Below are 23,001 nucleotides of genomic sequence, written 5' to 3'. Positions count from 1 at the left end.
TGGTGAAGGTGCACTTGGGCAGTGCTTTCCTTCCCTCCCTAAGTCAGGATGGGCGGGTAGATGCTTCCAGAGGGCGGGCTTCTGCTTCCTCAGATGGTGAGACGTGCTACTATGGTGCCCTACTTCTGATAGTAGCTAAGACTGACTTATTGTATGTAAGTGAGTCCAAATCAAAGATAGTTTCCACTTATGGAAACTCTTCTTGAAGGTCTAGCCCCACCCTAGCCTAGGACAGGCAGTGTTTATTTCTTCTAAAGTGTCACTCTGGTCACCAGCCACCGACTGCTGCAGTACTGTGAGACCAGCCAGAGTGTTCCTCTGGGGAAGGCCTTTGCTAGTCTCCAGTCCTGGTGACCTGGTTGCCCAAAGTTCCCAAGGCTCCTGAGTGCACCTCTGCTTCCTGGTATAGTTGTGTAATTGCACTTGGCTGGCAGAGGTATGTCAGGGAGTCCCTGAAAGCCCTGTGTACAGTCCATAGTCCAGAGTGCAGCTTTGCGTTGCCCTTGTGAGGGAGCAGGGCGGAGCTGTAGGGCCTGGTGGCCTGGTCACCTGCGTGTTCACCTCCACTCCTCTCCTATCCGGCTGCTGAAGTTCACTCCTAGGCTCAGGTATGCGCACACCCACTTTTCCACCGAATTTTACAAAACTACCAACCTCTGTTTTATCTTCCGTTCTGTTTCTCTTTTCTTCCCTTTTCATTCCTTTAATATTATTAGAATAATATCTATTCTACACCCCCCCAAAAAACCCAACTTGAATTTTTCATAGAAACTATAAATCTTGAGATTAAATAAAAGCATAATTTTTAAAAAAGCATTTGACAAATCATTAGGTCATTCCTGTATGTGTGACATGAAAGCACCCACTCTGAGCGATGGCACCTGGGTCTGCTGCTTCAGGTGCCTCAGAGTTGGCAGTGGCGAGGCTCCTCTCTGCCGCCCTCCCTCCTTCCTTCCCTCTGCATCAGTTGTTTCTGCTATTCCAACTCTTTTTTTCCTTCTAGAGATAGCCTGTGCATATACAAGCCAATAAATCTATTTTTATAAGGTTTTGATTTTACATTTGGCACTCTGAGGTTGTATTTCTATTTCTCTGTCTGAGAAGTCATGAGCAGAGCTGCTAGTATTTATGCTTTATGAAGCACACTGTTCCACGTTGCTTCTGTGGGCAATATTGACATTGCTTACCACCAGAGGCCAGATCTTGAATAACTTTAGCATCCAGGTCAGCTTTAACCCTCTGTGTTGAGTTTGATACTTCTGGTGACTCACCCTTTTGGGGTGGTAATGTAAAGTCCAGGCAGTCTGTACTTGGGACAGGGTGTTCTGCTCAGATAGTGATCCTCCTGGCAGCGCCGCTGTGCGCACCTTATCCTCCAGCCTGTGTTTTGTTGTGACTTTCTCCAGGCGTGCTACAGAATACTGACGTGGGATCTTGAGGCACAAAAGACTTGAGATTTTCACATGTTCCTCCACCTGTAATGGAACCCAGCAGCATCACCCAAGATTCCTGGCTCATTGGCTACCGGGTTTCACGCACCAATTGAGAACAGCTTTACAAATGCATTTGAACCCTGCCAACTGCAGAGGTAGACAGGTGTAATGTGACTCCTGTTATTTCCAGAAAGTCATAGATTACCCTCAAACCTTTTAAAAGGCTTGAGTTAAAGATCTTTTCCATTCTACATTTCCTCATTTTTCAGTCTTCTTGGTTTTCAGCCTTCCTTTCCCACCTCCCGTTCCTCCTGAAACACAGCAGATCTGAGTAGATTTTGTTACACATCCATTTGGCCCGCTTAAGGTTCTAATTGGACGGCCATGTAGGCGTGTATGTGCACCTGCATTGCTGTAAGACTCTTCCGTAAATGACCAGTAAAGGGTCCTGGGGGTCACTTTGTAATCCCAGAGAGGATTCTAGATATTTTCACACCCTGAATATGTGCAAGAGGTTGGTTTGAGGGTGCTGGGGACTGAAGCTGGCTCTTGTATATGCAAAGCCAGGACTATCCTAAGCTGTACACCTAGCCTTTTTTATTAGTAATTTTTATTGTGAGACGAAGCCTTACTAAGTTGGCCTAGAAATCAGTTGTCGTCCAGGATATCTTAGAACTTAGATTCTCTTGCCTCCACCTCTCAAGTAGTAAGGATTACAGGCTGGCTGCACCAGACCTGGCTTTGGAAGAGTTCTTGTCAAGCTTGAAGGCTTAAGGGAAAAACTTTCAGATTCCCATGCTTGTTTGTTTATCCCTGGGCTCTCATCTTCACATGAATGAGAGCTCTGTATTTAAGTTGCATCCAAGTTAGCTGCCCCTGAGTTATGTAGGTGGAAGTGCTTCGGAAGCCTCCAGCTTGAAGAGGCCACATGAACACAGAGACCTTTATTGCCATGGTGACAGTCTGCCTTCCCTACACTTCAGTCTTCTGAACTGGCAGATGTCTGGCAGAGGACAGTGTACTTGCTCCAATTGCTTTGTTAACCATTTCTAAAAGCTTGCACTGGGGTTCTGCTTGAGACAGACTTTGCTAAGAGCCATGGAGCCTTTCACTGGTGGCAGAGCCCTGGCCTGTGTTGTCTGCTGTTGATGGTGGCAACTCTCCATAAACAAAGAACCTGCCAGTCGGAGAGTTCCTGAAGCCACGCTAGCCCTGTTAAGACACCTAGCACTCCTTAGGTGGAATAAACTAGATCAGTGTCAAAGAGTGTAGACCAGTGTCATATATTCATAGCTCTAAAACAGTTGTCCAAAGTAAGCTTACAAATAAAGGGATTAAACAGTGCAGGCCAGTGCTCAAGGTGTTTCCAAGGTGACCTGTTATATACTCCTCTGGTGTGAATTTTACAGGTAAAACATTTGTTCCATGGATAGGCATGTAGTCAGTGAACATGTGTAGAGTTCTAAACATCTCTAATGATTCAACAAAGGCCAGTAAATATGTTTCATTGCGGTTGAAGACAGGCAGTCTAATGGCTACTACTATGTTCATGCTGTTTTCTCCTTTAAATTCTTTTTTTTTTTTTATGTATACATATATAATTTTATTCAGTTTTCCACATCTTGCAAGTAAGAAAATTAAGACTCCAAAAGAACTTTTGGCCTTAATGCCACAATACTGATCAAGTGGCAACACAGATTTCCTGCACAAACTGCCAAACAATTCCAGAACTAGAATTCAACATTGGAAGCTATCAGTTCTTAGAATTATTATTTTAAAAATTGGATGATCAATCTCCATGCTTTCATTATTATTCCTTTCTGTAGCAAATGAATTAGATGGGTAAGATGAAAGGAAGCCCATAAAGAGAGTTACAAAAAAGAACAAGTTATTATTCTATAGTTTTCAAACAATCTTGTCTCCCTTCTATATATTCACTCCTAATTGAGAGATATGCATGTAATGCCAAACAGACTGTAATAGGAGTAAAAATATTCAGAGCTACTTACACTCTTAATTGATGTAGGCAATCTTTTTTTTTCTTTATTTACATTTCAAATGCTATCCCGAAAGTTTCCTATACCCCTCCCCCCACTTCTGCTACCCTACCCACCCACTCCCACTACTTGGCCCAGGCCTTGCCTTGTGCTGTGTCATATAAAGTTTGCAAGACCAAGGGGCCTCTCTTCCCAATGATGGCCGATTAGGCCATCTTCTGCTACATATGCAGCTAGAGACACAAACTCAGGGGGTACTGGTTAGTTCATATTGTTGTTCCANCTACAGGGTTGCAGCCCCCTTCAGGTCCTTGGGTACTTTCTCTAGCTCCTCCATTGGGGACCCTGTGTTCCATCCAATAGCTGGCTGTGAGCATCCACTTCTGTGTTTGCCAGGCACTGGCATAGCCTCACAAGAGTCCGCAATATCAGGGTCCCTTCAGCAGAATCTTACTGGCATGAGCATTAGTATCTGGGTTTGGTGGCTGATGATGGGATGGACTCCTGAATGGGGTAGTCTCTGGATAGTNCATCCTTTCATCTCAGCTCTAAATTTTGACTCTGTACCTATATCCTTTCATGAGTATTTTGTTCCTTATTCTAAGGAGGAATGAAGTATCCACCCAGTGGTCATCCTTCTTGGTTTTCTTCTGTTTTGCATAATGTATCTTGGGTATTCTAAGTTTCTGGGCTAATACCCGCTTATCAGTGAGTGCATATCTAGTGACTTCTTTTGTGATTGGGTTACCTCACTAAGGATGATATCCTCCAGATACATCCATTTGCCCAAGAATTTCATAAATTCATTGTTTTTAATAGCTGAGTAGTACTCCATTGTGTAAATGTACCACAGTTTCTGTATCCATTCCTCTATTGAGGGACATCTGGGTTCTTTCCAGCTTCTGGCTATTATAAATAAGGTTGCTATGAACATAGTGGAACATGTGTCCTTATTACCAGTTGGAAGATCTTCTGGGTATATACCCAGAAGAGGTATTGTTGGGTCCATCCAAGACCTAAAAAGAGAAATCTCCTTTAAATTCTTGCTACAAACCTGAGGGCAAGGTTCAGCTCATCCATGGGTGAGGAGGAAAGACCGGTTAGGGACTAGCTCATATGTACCTAGTCTGTGTCCGTGGGTTTTCCACCTCACCGTAGTGTCCATACGGAATGAAGAGAGCGTGGAGCTTGGAGCTTTACTACAGCGGAGGAATCCAGATAACACACTGACAGTCTCTCCAGTGGCCCTGTGACCCAAGTGTCTACAGCAGGGCTTTGTAAACCTTTGTCCTCGTGTCACTCCTTTCATCCAAGGAATTTACTTCTCCGCAGTATGTGAATAGATAAAATATATAAATCAAACATTTCCTGATAATCAGAAAGATTTATCTTAAAACAACTACTTGGTATACATAGAATTTTACCATTTATTAAAGGAAAAGATCATATTTGCCTACTAATTAGATGGATGTGTTTATTTTTACAGAAAGATTTAAATGCTGGCTGACACGTTTGCTACTGCAGGAGGTTGAGCATCTTGCTGTTAGTCACAGAGCTATTAAATGGTAAAAACTGAGTGGGGCTTAATCTACCCTCTTCCCACAGTGTCTGCTTTTTCCACTCAGCACTGTAGACATGAGTGGTTTTAGTGCTCAGCAGCATCGACCAAGCCCGTGCTGTATACGGCATGCTGTACTGGATGCTCTGAGTTAGCGCCGGAAGCTACAGATTTCCACAGTTCTTCCCCCTGTATAATTTAATGCTAGAGTTATTATAATAGCCTAAGAGAAAGCCAGCATTTGACTTATTTGACTGTATAAGCACAAGGAAAGCAGTGTTACTAAGGTGAGATAAACGTCAGCACTCCCTGTGAGCGACTTGAAGCATTTTCTGATTGCTATCAAACAGCTCTCAGAGAAGCCCTTTAGTGTCTGTTCCCATTGGTGTCTTCCAGTCCTTCGCCTCCCTAGCTAATGTGTAACTGCATTCAAGTCTCTAGTTGGTTTTAGTGATTTTTTTATTTTTATTTTTGATGTACATGAGTGTTTACTTACTTATGTGTATGTGCAGCACAAGCATGCCTGGAGCCCAAGGATGCCAGACGAGATGTTTGGATCCCCTAGGACTGAAGTTACAGAGCTACCCTGTTGGTGAAGTTACAGAGCTACCCTGTTGGTGTTCGGAACCAAACTAGGTCCTCTGGGAGAATGTGGGGTACTAGGAAGCACTGGGAAGTCTCTCCAGCCAGTCTCTGTCAGTTTGCAGGGGAAATAGTGACGGCTGCCCATGCCTTTCTATTCTAGCTTGTGAGGGGCTTGCCACCCCATCTTCCTTCACTTCTCATCCTAGCCTGGGGGCTGTGCCCTCGCTCTGGCTGTTCCTGCTCCTTTTTTTGTGACTTACTGCCTCCTCTGTCCCTGGCATCTCATGGTTCTTTTGTCTCCCTAGTCCTCATAACATGTCCTATTTTAAGGTTGACATCGGAGTCTCCATCTTGAGTCTCCATCTTCACCCAGCATTTGCCACCTAACTTTATAATGTTTCTCAGAGTATCATCCAGTGCCCCACATGATCCACGGAAGAAGTGCAGTTAAAGGTACTAGTTGATGGTCAGCATCAGAAACCCAAGGCTTGGCCTTACATCCCACCTCCCTTCTGCTAGCCCCCGTATTTCCCCAAAGCCTTGCTCACTAAAGCTGCCTTGATCCTCCCACACTCAGCGAGTGACTCCTGGGATATTAGCTTAGTTCTTCATCACCGTGCCTGTGTTTTTACAGCGTCTTCCTGGCTACTTAGCTCTCGGCTCTGGTTCTGTCATATCTGTGCCATACTAAAGCACTAAGATGAGTTTAAAAAACAAAACAAAACAAAAACCAACCAAACAAGTTATATCCCTCTCCTCAAAGGCCAGCTCTTCCCTGTTCCACTCAGCTGTTAGTGGGATATGCAGTGGTTTCTGCCTGCAGCTGCTGTGGCAACACCGGGTTTCCCAAAGTCAGTCGTAGGCCAGGGCATTCTCGCTGCTGTGCCTGCCTCATCCATTGCTTCTTCTCACTCGCCATCCTGCTTTTTATTGATTCATTTAAAAAGTATTATGGTGGCTGATGGTTGGAGATTAATTGTAGTTGTCTGTATCCTGACTGATAGACAACACAGCATAGGCCAGTCCCTGAGGGTAGTGGGTTATCAGGCTGTCAGAAGTCAGCGTGTTTAGTATTCTTTCCTTTAATATGTGCATGAGTGCAGAGAAAATGCTAGAGTTACTGAGTGTTTAGGTCCTTAGGTGAGATTAAATAGAGAAAACTTTACATAAATTCAGCACTAGAAGAAGTAGCACTCTGTATTAGGTAGGCTTAGGTTTAGAAGGTGATCAGGAAATGGAGGACAGTGGCTTATGTCAAAATAGATCATTGTCTGTCCCTGGAATCCCAAAGGTGTCTATCTGCCAGTTTGAGAGCTTAGGTCAGTGGCGTGTTTGGGAACCTGGGTCCCTTTGGCTTTTGTTCCACTTTCATCAGGCTTATTTTCTGGACCTAGGATCCAGTGAGGCATCTCTTCTGCATTGAAAGAATGAAGGAGGGCAGGAAGTGGGTGGTCTGATGGAAAGCACTGGCTAGCTTAAAGATTTCCAGAAACTACCACACGTATTTCTATCATGTCAGCCATGGCTAAGTCATACTTTTTTTTTTCCTTCCCGAGATAGGGTTTCTCTGTATAGTTCTGGCTGTCCTGGAACTCAGAAATCCGCCTGCCTCTGCCTCCCAAGTGCTGGGATTAAAGGTGTGTGCCACCACCGCCTGACCAAGTCATACATTTCTAAAGACAAGTGTACAGTACAAGTGTGTGTGCACACATGCGCTCTCTTCTCTCTCTCTCTCTCTCTCTCTCTCTCTCTCTCTCTCTCTCACACACACACACACACACACACACACAGGTTCTGTTTCTATGAAGAAAGACTCAGTTTCTCAAAAGACAGTATTAGAGGGTTCATGCAAACTGTTTGTATTTAGTCTGATGTTTAATCTGTACCATCTTGTTCTGCCTTTTCAAATTACTACACACACCTTATAAAGCAGCCATCAATGTTCTTGTTACCCATGGTTGGAAGAACTTCCCTCCTCTAAGTGCTGGATGACTTCTTGGTGACGTGGCCCACACCATGCTGTGTGATCAGTGTTGTCCCCTTGACACTGCAGAGGCTCACCACAGTAGAAGTTTGCCTGACGAGTAGCATGTTACACACTTCTCCAGTACCCAGCCTCTTTCCTTGTGAACAAGAAATCGTTCTTACATCAATAAGTAGATAATTTTGATGATTTCTTGGTTTCTTATAGACTTTTCAGAAAAGAAGATGGACCAGCCTAGTGGGAGAAGTTTCATGCAAGTATTGTGTGAAAAATACAGTCCTGAAAACTTCCCTTACCGCCGTGGCCCTGGGGTGGGAGTCCATGTCCCAGCCACTCCCCAGGGCTCGCCTATGAAAGGTAAGGAAGGTAGAACAAAGAATTTGTGGGCGATTCTCTAGGCTGGATCACAGCATCACCTTGTTTGTGAATGAGTGCCTTCATTTTGAATTCTGAGTCAGATGGTCATCACTGCGTGCTATGATTCCAGTGTATCCATAAAGAGCCTCGGAGAACTGATTCTTCCAGATTGGCTGGAAGCATCTTAGTTGTCCTTTCCAGGAAAGACTAATACTTAGGGAATAATACTGCAAGGGCACACCCTTTCAAGCTCCTTGGAGGGTAGAGAATAGTACAGGCCGGCCTGTGCCCTTGAGGACCTCCATGGGTTCTTGGATTAGATTACACGACATTCACATTTCTGAAACTATAACACAATGTAGCTTATGTTGAGCCAAATGAAAACCACAGTGACTGAGAATGAAATTTAGAAGATAATACTATCAGGAAAGGTTCAAAGGTTAGCTGGTCCTTGGAGAATGTCGAGTGTGGTTAGGAGGAGACAGACGTTCTAGGAGAGGGAGTGTGCAGCATGGGGCATTTCTAGCCCTTGCATCTTAGCTGACCATAACAGATTTTAGCAGCAGTTCTCTGTAATTAAAGGTGGTTCATAGGGAATTGCTCTTTTATCCCAGCACAGAGTCTGCTGACAGTCATTTTTCAATATAACTCTCTTCCACTCTATAGAAATAGACTTCTGAGTTGGCAGTTTGTGGCCCAGGCTGTTTTCTACATCTGAGAAATTTGATACTAAATAGTACTTAATAGAAAAACCATATAATGTGAAGTCTCAAGTTAGAAATCACGACCTTCAGGTGGCCTTGTTTTTTTCCAAGTGGGAGAAAAAGTGGTTGAGTTGTCACATTTATCCCTTTCAGTAGGATAGTGAGATGGGGTTATGATACATGCATCTTATGCACCTTATTGCAGGCATGGTCAGACCTGTTCTTCTGCTGACCCGAGTTTTGCATATTTCAGACTCTGAAGGCTTTTTTCCAATTAGGAATTTACTTTTAAAGAAAGATATACTTTCATAAGGGAAAATCTGTTACTACATGAGTGTAAAGTGGGAATCATTGATATCCTCAGGAACGAAGGAAACAGCATTTTGATTGGCTTCCCCTAAGTGAGGAGGATGTTTGGAACAGGCAAGCTTGACAGAGGTGGTTTAGCAGATAATTCATTAGTAGTTTGAGATAACATTTAAAAGGAGCATGAGAAAAGAGTGGGACAGAATGCTTTTTAGAACTACAGAATTGAGGTCAGTCGATGGTGGTCTGAGACACAAGTTAGCTGGGATTGAGGTGCAGGCAAGATGATTGTGAGGGGTTGCTGGTGGCTGGGGGCAGAGCCGGGGAGACCGTGGAGGGGGGCCAGCACCTCTGAGCTCTTCCTGGCCCAGATTTAACTCTCTTTAGGATTCAAGGTCCCAAGACCCTCTTGGAATGCAGGAGATAGAGTTTGGTTTCCTTATGACTCCTGGGGGCTAATGTACACGGGCAAGAACGAGGCTGAGTGGAGCAAGTGTTTTGTGTTTCCAATGATTCAGATCGCCTCAACCTCCCGAGCGTGCTCGTGTTGAACAGCTGCGGGATTACCTGCGCAGGAGATGAAAGAGAAATCGCAGCCTTCTGTGCTCACGTGTCAGAACTCGATCTTTCTGACAACAAGCTCCAAGACTGGCATGAGGTAAAGTCTTTGAATCACCACCTCTGGGAAATAGCGATGCTTATTGCTTGCTTATGTGATGTTCTGTCCTGCTGAGTGTGGTCCTCACTTGAGACTCCGGCCATCTCTATGTGCTCAGGTCAACAGCAAGTTGCCAGCTACCTCTGGTGACTTTCAGTGGGTGCTTATTGCTGTGACCCTGCTTTTATTGGTGTGAGTAGCGTGGCGACGGTTTATCCCGGGCATCAGAAGGTTGATGCATCTTCAGAGCTTCGATTGCTCACAACATTTCTGTTTCTCAGCCCCCTGTCCTCTGCTTCCACTTCTATATCTCTGCAGACTGGCTTAGAAGTGCTTCTTCTGAAGCCAAAACTCTAGTCCTTTTCTTGATACTGAAATCTGTGACAAATCCTCACAACTTCCCTTATGTTAATCAAGTGTTGAGTACTTTGATAAAACTGATGTCTTTCGACCTCAGAGTAACTCAACTACCCAGGAACAGTGTCATGACATTCCTTCTTGTTATTATCAATACCATTACCTACCTGATAGAAACACCACAAAGGATAAACCAGTTCTCCCCGCACCCCCACACCCCCGTTCATTCTCCTGCCTTAGATTACGCTCATTGTCTTTGCTTTGACTCTTTGGAGAACTTTGCTTAGTGGGTTTGCCATGCCTGTGGTTCCCTGCCACCTCCACTCTTGCACCACAGACTGCTGAGCAGCACAGTCATGCTGGACTTGGCTGCATGGCACCCTTCTTCCATTTTCCTTGCTTAGCAACCAAGGTCTGAATCCTGAGGAAGGTCCCACATCACACAGCTCTGCTGTTTCTAGAACCTTATGTATGTCTGCACTGCCGTTTGCAGCACATCATGAGCATGTAGTGCACATTGTGAGCATGTAACCTGGCAGCTTCCTCGATTTAGTCATGCTAATCCCACTGTTCTCTTCCCTGTCATGTGGCCTCAGCCTGGGTTGCTGTCTATGTGTCACATTCCCCTGGCCCTCAGTTCAGTCAGGAACAGTCCCCCAGAGCACCCACGGCTGCAGAAGAATTTATCCCAGCGTGGTGTGGTCACCTGCTGACTCCTAGAGATGCGCGCTTGGTTCTGGTGGTGATTTTTGTCTTGTTACAGACACTCTAGAGTCAGACGTCTGTTGCCTGCATTAAGGGATGACTGACTGCATCTATGGATTGGTGACATCTGCTTGCTGTAACTCTTTCTATGACCTCCCTGAATTCACCTTGTCCTCTAGCCTCCCCCTCATTCATCCCTACATACTGGTCATTAACCATTGGAATCTTTTGTAGCTACCGAGTGCTACACAAATCCTAAAACAGCTTTCTTGTTTAAGAAAAATCATGAATACTGTTTGTTGAACTTTTCAAACATCTGTTCCACTATCCTGTTTAATCTTGTGTGTGTGACGTAGTATTAGTTTCTCTTTTGATAGGATTTTTATCAAAATTCTTGAATGTTCTGTCACCTGATTTGTAAGTGAGGTGTGATTCCTTGGGCTGCTCGAGAGGTAGCTTTTATGCATACATTTATCTGTTTGCCTGTGTAAACTACATATCTCACTGCTCACAAATCATTCTCTGTAATTTCTTGGCCCTCTGAGACACACAGTCACCAGGCATCTTCTGTCCACATTACCCAGGTGCAGAAAAAGCCAGTCACCTTGCTAACCCCTCAGACCCATGGCTCTCCTGGATCCTGCTGCTGAAACCCTGGCTCCCCAGAGTTGGGTAGACTTAGGCCCTGGCATTGGGGTGTGGGGAGGTGTTCAGACCACACCCCCTCTGATTCCATCCCCTGCTGAATCCTCTCAAGTTTGTTGTTTGGAAGATTGAAAATTGCACACAGGCTGTGTTTTACCCCTGCTTTGAATATATACCAGAGTTTCTGCTTACTGGTCAGCAGTTTAATAATGGTGTCATTGCACTTCAGAGAAGGGAGCTAGCTGTAGAATGGACCAGCACTCAGAGCTTATGCTAGGAACCAGGCTATTTCTCTACATTAGCAAAGGTCTGTGTTCTTTCCAAGACCACACTGCATCCAGCCAGGACTGCACATTGTGTTTGAGTGTCTCTGCACTCCTTTTGAGCATCCTCCTATGTACCTGGTAGCCTATTGCTGCTGCTGCTTTCAGGTCTCTCTTCCAGTTTATTCTGGTTTTCACCATTCCTTGTAATCCTTCTTATTCTTAACTGCAGTTGATCCCAGTCTTTTAGAGTAAGTACCAGAGCATAAAGAGACTAGAGAAGTGCCAACTACAAAAGAAGATTGATTATTTTGCCTCAATTAAACTCTTCACCAGGCTACAAATGCACCATAGGTCACTGGGTTTAAGACATCACATTTCAGCTCCTTACAACACATGTATCTGATCATGAAAAAGATTATTTGTCCCTAGACATTAACCCATTTGAATAAAGCCTGCATTAGCATAGCAGTGTTGAACAAAGTAACATAGTATGCTCTTTGAGTTTTCTGAGTGGTCGCTAACATTACACGTAATGAGCCATTTCTTTTGTTTTATGATCTTAGCTGCTATATTTCTCAAGGCTAAAACACATATGGTGAGAAATGTAATACTTTGGAGGGAGGGAAATTTGTGTCTGTCTGCCTTTCTTAATTGGGCACCTGTATATAAAGCAATTGTGGTTCTTAGCTATTGACTTGAATTTTTGTCTGGGTAGAATTTTGTCCAACCTTTTCCAATGTATCTCTCCACCACCCTTTTTCTTATTGAAACCATTTTTTAAAAGAAATTGAATAAAGTATTTGAGGAGAGGGAGGAGTTAGCCAGTCGAGTGAGGCAGAGAAAAGCTTGGACATAAATTACAGATTTTATCATCAATCTCTTTTCTGTTTTCCTTACACCTTTAGTTTCTTCCTTTATAGATGCCAGGGTAGGGTCCTGGGAAACCCTGGGGCTGCAGGGCCTGGGAGCTGGTGCGAGTTGTTCTTTGCACATGACGAGCTCAGCTCATTCCAGCCAGGGGAGTCGTTTCTATTTTTTACTTAAAGACACCAAGTGAAGAGCTGTCTTAGAAACTCAGGGGAGTGTGTCACCTTTGCTGTTGGGAAAATTTTCCATCATATAGCCCTGACTATCCTGGAACTTTTACTCTGTAGGCCAGGCTGGCCTCAAACTCACAGAGATCCACCTGCCTCTGCCTCCTGAGTGCTGGGGTTAAAGGCGTTCACCACACCTGGCTTCATAAGTAAATTTTTATCAGTCTAATCAACATTGTATTTTCCTGACTCTTATCCTCAGTGTGAGGTTACACAGGAAGCCGTTTTGATCTTTATACTTAAAGAGAAAATGCATATTTCTAACACATAACTTTTCCCACCTGATTGCTTAGCTTTTGTCCAGTTTAGTGTTTGGGGACATACACAGTGTCCTCACCATACTTGGCTGTACAAGTGTACTTGGCTGTTGGCTAATGTAGATGGTAAAAAGAGCATCGCACAGCCCTTAGCTTGGAAGAGCCCAGAATTTGTTTTCCAACCTTTTAAGTTACTCATTTTTTATTACAGGAATATAGACGGATGAGCAAGAGGATGTTGGAGAAGGATTTGTGTTTTATCTCTATTTAATAGGAGTTGTACTTTTGTTTGAAGTTATTAAGCAGAATTTCATACTCCCCACCCTCCTCAAAAGAGGTGAAGGGTAGCTGGTCATTGTCCTCTGTGTGAAAATCATTCTCCTTGGTATTTCAGTCATGGAATGTAATACATTGTCAGCCCCTGCATGAGCTGTTAAGCTGTGTGCAGTCACAGTCTAGATTTCCGATTCTAGCCACACATTGCATTATGGCTTGGTAGCACTCACCCACAGAAGTGACTGCAGGGGTAGGCTCAGCCTGTCCAGATCCCTCATGCTTTGGACAGCACCTCAGTGCCTCTTCCTGTTCGGTAGTTCACTTCTTCATCTGTGTAACATTTAGTGTACAGAATGGATGGACAGTGAATGTGAGGGCCTTCCCCTCTGACAGACTTCTGCCAGCCATCCTGGAGTTAATCTTATCATGGAACTGAGAAGATGCTGTGGCCTGACGATGCTGCAGCTCACCTTCTGTGTGTGCTCCTCTCTGCATCTCCTCCAGAGCTCTGAAAACAAAGGGATGCTCAGGTCTTAGCCCTGGGGGGCATCATGTGTACCTCATTAACCATTTCACCAGTGAGGAAACAGACTTGGAAAAGTTAAGTGATGTGTCTGACACTAGTCAGCTAACAAGTGTTGGAGCTGATTTGACCCAAGCCTTTCAAGTCTGAAATCAGTTCTAACTGCTCCCTCCTGCCTGACTCGAACACCGCCTTAGTACATTTGCAGGCATTGGCCATCACTCCATGCTTCCTTCACTTGGTCCTTACTGACCGTGTCAGCATCTCTGCAGTTGCTTTTTATTTTCTCCAGGTCATACTCATGATGTACTGTGGGACCACAGTCAGATTATTTAACATCTCTGAGCTCCAGTTGTTTCACTTGTCATAATAAAGAGTCACATCTGGCAGACTAAGAGTTAATGAGATAAGCTGTGTCAGGGCAGCGAGAACTGCAGAGTGAGTAGTTAGGCCCAGTCAAGTCTCCTGCCCCACTTGTTTATATATAAGTTGCTAAGTAACTCATAAATTGGTGATCATTCTTCATCAACATCCGTCTATTCTATCTGTCTATCTACTATTCATCTATTGTCATGTATCTATATTGGATGCTTTGGAATTTTGAATAATTACATCTTAAAATTTGGTTTGTCTTGGAAACACCCTTAAGTGGTGATGTCTCTCCAGTCAGTTTTGAGCACATAGATCTTTACAGGAACCCTGGGGCTGGGGATTGAAGAAGTGTTTACTCAGACTTAATGTGGTGTTGAGAATGGGAGGGAGAACACAGTTAAATTGCATGGCCTAATCTTAGTTCTTTAAAAATGTATAGCCTAGAATGCTATCTAAATTATCCTTTTATATGGGGCAGCATCAGGGCCTTGCTAATGGCCACCGAGGGACACTCTGTGCTGTTAACTCTCAGCCATGGTACTCCTTCTTGGAAACAGACTAAATTATTTGCCTCAGTTTGTTGACGTTCCTTCTGCTGCTCTGTACATGCCTTTGCTAAGTGGTACTCCCCAGTGTAGAAGGCCCTTCACCTGAACCCGCTCAGGCCCTCGTAAATGTGGTTGTTCTTTTGAAGCTCTAGTTGCTGCCTGGTTGAAGCTTCTCTTTTTCTCCACAGGTCAGTAAGATTGTGTCGAATGTCCCTCAACTGGAGTTTCTAAACCTGAGCTCCAATCCTCTGAGTCTGTCAGTTTTAGAGAGAACATGTGCTGGGTCCTTCTCTGGGGTTCGAAAACTCGTCCTCAACAACAGCAAAGCATCGTGGGAAACAGTGCACACCATACTGCAGGAGTTGCCAGAGTAAGCCCCTGGGGCATGGAGGGGTGGGACACGGGCGAGTGTCACCATCCACTCTCTGCATAGAATTCTCTGCTGATCTTTGATCTCAGAAACTCTAGAGCTATAGAGAATGAGAAGCTTCAGAAACAATGAAGCCACTGGAACAAGGGTGCGGGGTGGCCCGCTCACCTTTTCAGGGGCAACGTGGGATGGCGTCCTTCCTGGGAAGATAGCCTGAGAGGCACTTGCCCTCCAGAGCACTGCAGCCTTTCTCCATTGTAATCTTCTGATTACCTGAGTCAGGCATCAGCCTTTTCCTCTGGGAGGAGAAAGGGCTGATAAAAAGAGGGCCTGACATTCTTTTCAATAATTTTTAAAAAGAGATTATACTTTAGGTTGTCAGTTGAGAAATGTTCTGTTCTGTTTGTGTATGCTTATGCTATATCCATACAGAGGAAACCTCTGACAGACATGAAGTTGTAGTTTCTTTGATTATTTAAATATAGAACTTATCCAAGACCCCAGGATCTCCCCTCGCCCTACTTACTGCCCTTAGTTCCTCACTGTCTGTCTAATGAGCCTTCTTCACTGGGTAGAGCATCCAACATGGCTTCAAATTGTTTGCTTGTCTGTTTGAGACAAGGCCTCATGGAGCCCAGGCTGGCCTCAAACTCACTCGGTGCTGAGGCTGCTCTTGAACAACTCATTCTCCTTGCGATACCTCTCAGGTGCTAGAACTAGATGTGGCAGTTGAATTAACTTTTAAACTCAGATGCTACATGCTGACCATGAGACCTTCGACAAGCCCTTAACCTGTTTGGGTTCAGTTTCCTTGTCTGTAAAGTGGACACCATTATATTAATGTTCCTGGAACAAGGCCTGGCATAGGGTAAGGATTTGGTAGTTACTGTTTCTTTTTATAAACATCTGTCCATGTTGTTTCTGGAATTTTCTTTCACTGCTGCTACATTTTATTAAATCTGTTTCTCTTCAAGTGCTGCAGACTCTGGCATTCAGGAAAGCAAGGGCTTAGCCAAGCAGTGGCTACATCAGACCCCTGCTTCACGGGAGGTCGCCTTCCCAGGGATCAGGAAATCACGCTGTGGTGCATGCCAGAGTCTCACATATAGTGCACATTTATTTAGTTTTAGTTTTTAAGTCAAGTTATCACTGCATAACCCAGGCTAGCCTTGAATTGATGCTCTTCCTGGCCCAGCCTCCTGGGTTTACTGGTACTTGGGTCATTTATCTATTGAATACATATGGCAGTGTACGTAAAGATCAAACACAACTACTCTAAACAACTGGCTGTTTCCTCTTCTCTCTGCAGGTTGGAGGAGCTCTTCCTGTGCCTTAATGACTATGAAACAGTGTCTTGTCCTTCTGTCTGCTGTCATTCCCTCAAGCTCCTACACATCACAGACAACAACCTCCAAGACTGGACTGAAATCCGAAAGCTGGGTGTAATGTTTCCTTCACTGGATACCCTGGTCCTGGCCAACAATCACTTGAATGCTATCGAGGAGCCTGCTGACTCCCTGGCTAGGTTGTTCCCTAATCTGCGGTCCATCAGCCTCCACAAGTCAGGTAAGACACAGGCTTGTCCTCGTTCTGTGTCAGACTGATCAAGCTGGTAAAAATGAGTTTCTGTCATAGCTATGCTGGTAACTGGGTGGGTTTCCAGCAGGAACCTATGATCCACTACGTTAGGACATCCCTTATCTTCATAAGCACTCTAATAAGTACTCAGGAGCATAGACTTATACTCATAATTTCTATTTTATACATTAAAAGGATCATGTAAAAGAAGTAAAGTGAAATTGATGAATTAGTTATTAAAAGACAGAGGAAAAGAATTATAAACTAGATCATTTTAATCTAGACGCAGGATAAGGAATCCTAGTCTGCTAGCCTTTTAAAGTACTCATCAATACCTCTTTGATAATTACCTTATTGCTGTTGAATCCTATGCATTACAAAAATGAATACATGTTAATGATTTTTACTAAAGACCAGTTTTAGGTTGACTGCAAACTTCAGTAGAAAGTACAGATGGTGGCAGTGTATGTACAACCCACCCCCACCATTTACCTCCCACAGCCACTCTATGTTTATAGCAGTCCATCACTGAACTGGTTCTGGCAAACATCCGAGAGCCCATCATCTCCCTCAGGTGCACGTGGGCTTTAAGAAATGAACAAAACAGTTCCTCCACGTGGTGTGCACAGAGAAGCTCCGTGCTCTCCCATATCCTTGGTCCACCTGTTTATCCCTCCAGTGCTGACCACCCCTGATCTTTCCATTGTCTCTGCACTCCCGCCTTTGCCCCAGGGGTGTTTACTTGTAGTCACACCATGTGAGGCTTTAAATCAGTTTCTTTCACTTAGCAATTCACATGTAAGCCCCTCATGCTTTTTCATGGCTTGATAGTTTCTTCTTTTGAACCCTGAGCAATATTCCATTTTCTAGGTATACCATAGTTTATCCAGCAGGTACTGAAGGGCTTTTGCTTATTGTCAAGCTTGAACAGCTATGAATAAAGTTATGACTATCTGTGTAGATTTGCAAGTGGACATGAGCTTGTGCTTTGTTTAGGTAAATAATAAAAGCATGATACTTGAACCATACAGTTGTGCTTAGTTTTGTAAGAAACCCCCAAGTCTCAAAGTACTTGTGGCACTTTCCATTTCCCCCAGCTGTGAATGAGCTGTGTTGCCCCCATGCCTGTCAGCTTCGGGGGTGGCAGTGAGGTATGCTTTGGCGTCTAATTGGTGTCTTGGAGTGCCCTCGGGAAAGGGTCTTCATCTGCTTCCTTGCTGCCTATGGTGTCTGTTGAGGGGGGTTTGTACTTTTAGTTATAGTGAGGTTGTTAGCTGGGTCATATGTAGTTGGGTCATTAGTTGTGTTGTGTTGTTGTAAGACACTATTCTTGGGAAGAGGAGAGCAAACACCCCAGATAAGGGACAGATGAAAGACCAAAGTACAGATACCACCAAAGTCTAACTTGATAAACCAGTGACTTTTATCGGGGATATTTATAGAAATATGGGTGAGGGATTACCTACAAAAGAGATGACTCAAAGACAACACCAAAGTCCACGGAGCACGTGTGATAGTTCACAAGAACTGGGAACCCGGAGCACACTGAACAACCTGCAGGAATCTCAACAATTTGGAGGGTGTCCTTTTTCAAGTGCCTCAGCTGCTCAATATTTCTTCTAGACAGTTGGGCTGGTCTCTGCTTTTGCCAGGTTTACACTCTGCAGTCTTCACTGTTTATACTCTTGGAGAAGGTATGACCTATTGAATCTGGTCAGTTTCAGGGACTTCCTACATTGTTCTTAAGTTGTTTACTTACTGTCTCAAGGAACTTGCTTCCCTTTAGGACTTAACTTGCTTTAGAGTGTTTCCATTGTTCCACCCTCCTATGAACACCCTATCCTAAGCATTTTCCACCAAGATGGAAAAGTTTAGTCTAGAAGTAACTGCTACAGGAAACAGGTTGAATTATTAGTCAGTTGTAATTTGAGTTTTTGTTAGGTTGCTAGTAATTTGATTGTAGTTGGACTCTATCAGTGAACTATGTCCCTACCCCTCTTTTTATTTTTTATTTTGAGACAAGGTCTTACTAAGTTACCCAAGCCAGTCTTGAACCTAAGCCCCTCAGGCAGCTGGGGTGACAGTCCTGTCCCACCAGACTCAGCTCGTTGAGTTTTAAAAGTCCTTGTGTATTTCCACTAGTGTGTTTTTATTAAACATATCTTTTACCATCACTACCACAACCTCCACAACCTCCACCACAGCAGAGCCCCCCAATCTGACTTTTACTCAATCTTTTGGTCCAGTTTTCATCCTGTTTCTTAAAACAACTAAGTACTAAAAAAAGCTGTGACTTAAACCTGGAAAAGATAAACTTAGTTTAATTTACTGTAGAGGTTATGATTATGAGTAGGAAACATGGTTATATCTACTTATTTATTTTGTGTGATGGGAGTGCTGTATGTGCACACACATACTATGGCACACATATGGAGGTCAGAGGACAGCTTCCAGAAGTCAGCTCTCCCCTTTCACCGCACAGGTCCTGGGGAAGTGAACTCAGGTTGTCAGTTTGGTATCACTTACCTTCATCTACTTAGCCATCTCACTGGCCCCTGGAAGTGCATCTTAAAAATGGGTATTTTGCACATGGAAGCTTTTTATTTCATAACTTGACACCCCTTGCCATACCTCTCTTTCATCTGAGTAGACATGCCCACTAGTAAGGACAGGACAGCTATGACACAGACAACCGTGTGCCAAAGCTCTTGTACATTCCAACTTCACCCTTGCTGAAAATACAAAGTAACTGTGTTCTCTGAGATGGATTTCCGTGTTGTAAAACTGGCCCTGAGTCTCTTAGGATGCTGGCCAAATGAAGCCTGCCTGAGGGACGTCAGGTTTGGATGATACAGTTGCTCATAGCCAGGGAGAGAAACGCATTTTAGAATTAAGCACCTTACCTGACTTGTGTTCCCCCTACTTCAGGGTCCAGGGTCAGTGTGCTCATGGGTCAGGTTGGTGTTAGCCGTGATTCTGGACCTGTTTCCTGCCACTCACATGGGGGTAGCAAGAAACTATAAGTTTTAGCTCCGGTTTTCCTGTTCTTGTCCTGTTTTAGAACATGTTTGGGGAAAGTTGGTATGCCCCCATCACCTCTAACACTCACAGTCCATGAGTCGGCATTTAAGTAAAAGAAGTCATAGCATAGCATGTTCCCTGTTTGCTGTAACCATGACAACCCAGTTAGAAGCCCTTGCTGTGGACTGGGAGATGGGAGGATATTGGAAACCCCCTCCCCCTCTGTCCCTCACTACTGAGCTCACAAAGATGAGAGAGGCTCTGGAAAATGGGTTGGTTGGTTGTTCTAGTTGCTTACTTTTGAGAGAGAGTCTCTCCATCCTGTCCAAACTGACCTTGAACTCCGGATCCTCTTGCTTTAGTTTCTGAGCCAATGAGAGTCTGGGCAAGCAGCCCTTGGACCCGTTCTCCAGGGAAGTTGTTTTGGAGTTTGCCCACATCCCTCTATCCTAGGAAAGGGTCAGGTGTCTGACTGGCTGCTACCCCCTCAACATTCCAGGAACTGTTGGTAGCTGCTTGTCTGTGTTTATCTTCTTCCTTTTGTTCTTTTCGATTTTGCCTAAATAATGTCTTTTATTCAAATAGGTTTGCAGTCCTGGGAAGACATTGACAAACTAAATTCATTCCCCAAGCTTGAAGAAGTGAGATTGCTAGGAATCCCTCTTCTGCAGCCATATACCACAGAGGAGCGCCGGAAATTGGTGGTGGCCAGGTGTGTTACCCTGCTGTCGTCTCTGTCCTTCTGAAAGGACGTTAAGGGGCAGTGCACTCTTAGGGGAGCTGTGGGTTGTCCCATCTCCTGAGCGGGGTGTGCTTGCTCTGGTGGAGCTCAGGTCTGTATAAAGGAATGTGCTGTAGTGAGCAAGACAGAGCTGTCCTGCTGAGGCCACAGGGGAAATTCTCCTGTAAATGTATGTTCTGCCCTTTCATTTTTAAATACTTAGAACATTTGAAAGCCCATTTGGGTGATGAGGTGAAAGACTGTTGGTGGTGAGTCGTCTGATGGAGGCACCCTGATTTCCTCTAACGTGGTCCTAGAGACTGATCTGTGCTCAGCAGCGCCTGCTTTCTCCGTAAGAATACTGGCTGTCACTGCCTTCTCTCCTCTCTACCTCCTCTGTCGCTGATGCGCCTCTGCACACGGTGAAGCCTCCCACCAGCGTGTATGTGCTTACGTGAACTGTTAGCAGAGAAAAAATTTTGGCTAAAATGAAAATGGCCCCGGGGGCTTGCTCTGCTCTCTGCGTGTGCCCCACACAGAGCGCTTGAAGGGCAGGCTTTGAGGTTCCTGCAGACGAGTTCCTCCTTCTGCACAGTACTGATCCTTCTGCTCAGCTAATGCCCAGGTCCACACGGCCATGCGGGTATTTCTTAGCACAGTCAGAGGACTCAGCATTCCCTCCTGGGGAAGCCTGAGTTTCATGGTAGGCAGGCTCTGGGCTTTCTACTCCTCCCACAGTTCATTTACAAGTATAAGATGACTTGTGAGTTATATGATCATATCATACGTACCACATTTTGAACATGTACCATTTAACATGGCAGTCACCAGCCTGGGTGTCTGTGAGTACTTAAAGTAAAAACTTGGCTAATTTGAACTCTAAAACAGACACAGGAATTCTCCTCATTTATATGAGTAAGAGACTACAAAAGAGTGTATGACTTACTTTTTAAAATATTGATTACATGTGGAAATGTTTATATTGTTATATTGAATTTTATAAGATATATTGTTAAAATTTTACCTTTTTTTCCCTCTTTAAAATGGAGCTGGAGAGGTGGCTCAGTGGTTAAAAGACCCACTGCTCTTCCAAGGCCCAGAGTTCAGTTCCCAGTATTTATGTACTACCCATGACAGGTGGTATACAACCATCTATGACTCCAACTTTAGGGACTCTGTTACCCTCCTGGGGCCTGTGTGGACATCCCCACATGTGAGTGTGTACACAGACATAGACACATGTACAGTATAAGAAAGAGTGTTACGTTGGCTGGTAGATACTTTAGACCCATAGCTTGGCCTGCATCCCATCCACCTGTGTTGGAAAGTGTGTCCTAGTGTTGTGCTCTGAGCGGTCAGGTTTAAGACAGAACATCCGTGCCACATCTGGAAATGCAGCACTCTTGCATTCTTTTGATGACCTCACTGCACATCAGTCTTCAACAGGAGCAAGGCCCCTCCAGCTATGTCCTTCCAAAAACAACGACCAATTGTTTTATTTCCAGCTCCCTAAAATGTCTTTATTGTGGTTCTGACTTACAGATTGCCCTCCGTTTCCAAACTCAATGGCAGTGTTGTGACGGATGGTGAGCGAGAGGATTCCGAGAGGTTTTTCATCCGGTACTACGTGGATGTTCCACAGGAGGAAGTGCCATTCAGGTGAAGTGCTCTCTATCGGCTCAGCAGGCTCTGTCGAGTGAGCACTGGGCCATTGAAAAGCCGTTGCCTTGGGACAAGGTCTGATCTCTAGATCCTGGAGGACTTTGTCAGTAGGTTTTAAAGAGAAGAGGAAAACACAAAAGCAGACATCTTCCTTTCCATAGTACTATGCTTCTCAGCCTGTGGGCCATGACCGTGGAGAAGGCTCAGTGGGTGACAGCACCTGCTGAGAAAGCTTGAGGACACGTGGAAGTCAGCTGCACAGCCACCGTCTTAGCCATGATGGGGGATGGGAGGGAAGCCAGGAGAGTCAAAAGCTCTCAGGCCAGCAAGCTTGACATACATAGTGGAGAATCAGCAGTGAGACTGTCTCGGGTGAGGCCTGACTCCTGAGGCTGTCCTCTGACTGCCACACACACTCTCTGAAGTAATGTACATCCATAGCCACCTATGCACATACACATTCAAGAAAAGGAAGAAGACAGAAAGTATCCTTGAAGAATTAAAAAAGAAAAGAAAAAAGAGATAGCTGGGCATGGCAGCACATGACAGTAATTCCAGACCTCTGGAAGAGGAGGAGGATATAGGACCAGGACATCAATGATACCATGATTATGTAGGGTACAAACCCCTTTCTTGGAGGAGGGGTAGTGTGAGAAGAGGAGGGGAGAAGAAGAGGAGGAAGAGGAAAAGAAGGAGGGGAGAGAAAGGAGGAGGAGGAAGAGAAGGAGGGGAGAGAAAAGAAAAGGAGGAGGAGGTGGTGGTGACAACTAGGTTTGGTGGCTTACATATGTAATCCTAGCATTAAAGAGTCCAGTAGGAGAATCGGGTGTTTAAGGCTATCCTTATCTACTTAGTGAGTTTGAGGTTAGCAAGGGCTGAATGTCTTCAAACAAACAAACAAACAAATAAAACCCACTATGAACAATTAAACAGAAAACTCCCAAGTGGCAAAAACAGCAACAGGGAATCTTCAAGGCTTACATTAGACAAGCCCTCACTAGACCAGCAGGGGCCCTCACTAGAC

The 23,001-nt window shown here is 44.6% G+C and overlaps 1 protein-coding gene across 3 annotated transcripts in view; it reads left to right on the top strand.

The window, feature by feature from the left end:
* Window positions 1–23,001, top strand: part of Tbcel (tubulin folding cofactor E like) — an 85,404-nt gene that overhangs the window by 39,688 nt on the left and 22,715 nt on the right. For 2 of the 3 annotated variants that reach the window (XM_029543484.1, XM_021207068.2), the window contains 6 exons: window positions 7,765–7,914; window positions 9,443–9,582; window positions 14,814–14,995; window positions 16,305–16,561; window positions 20,180–20,306; window positions 21,858–21,974. In XM_029543484.1, the coding sequence (XP_029399344.1) occupies window positions 7,765–7,914; window positions 9,443–9,582; window positions 14,814–14,995; window positions 16,305–16,561; window positions 20,180–20,306; window positions 21,858–21,974 (973 nt within the window). Of the gene's footprint in view, window positions 1–527; window positions 609–7,764; window positions 7,915–9,442; window positions 9,583–14,813; window positions 14,996–16,304; window positions 16,562–20,179; window positions 20,307–21,857; window positions 21,975–23,001 lie in introns of those variants that run through there. The other variant, XM_029543485.1, reaches the window with a different exon arrangement.

Source organism: Mus pahari, chromosome 10 (assembly GCF_900095145.1).
Source record: "Mus pahari chromosome 10, PAHARI_EIJ_v1.1, whole genome shotgun sequence".
Classification (NCBI taxonomy): domain Eukaryota; kingdom Metazoa; phylum Chordata; class Mammalia; order Rodentia; family Muridae; genus Mus; species Mus pahari.
This window is presented reverse-complemented; position numbering and strand designations above follow the sequence as displayed.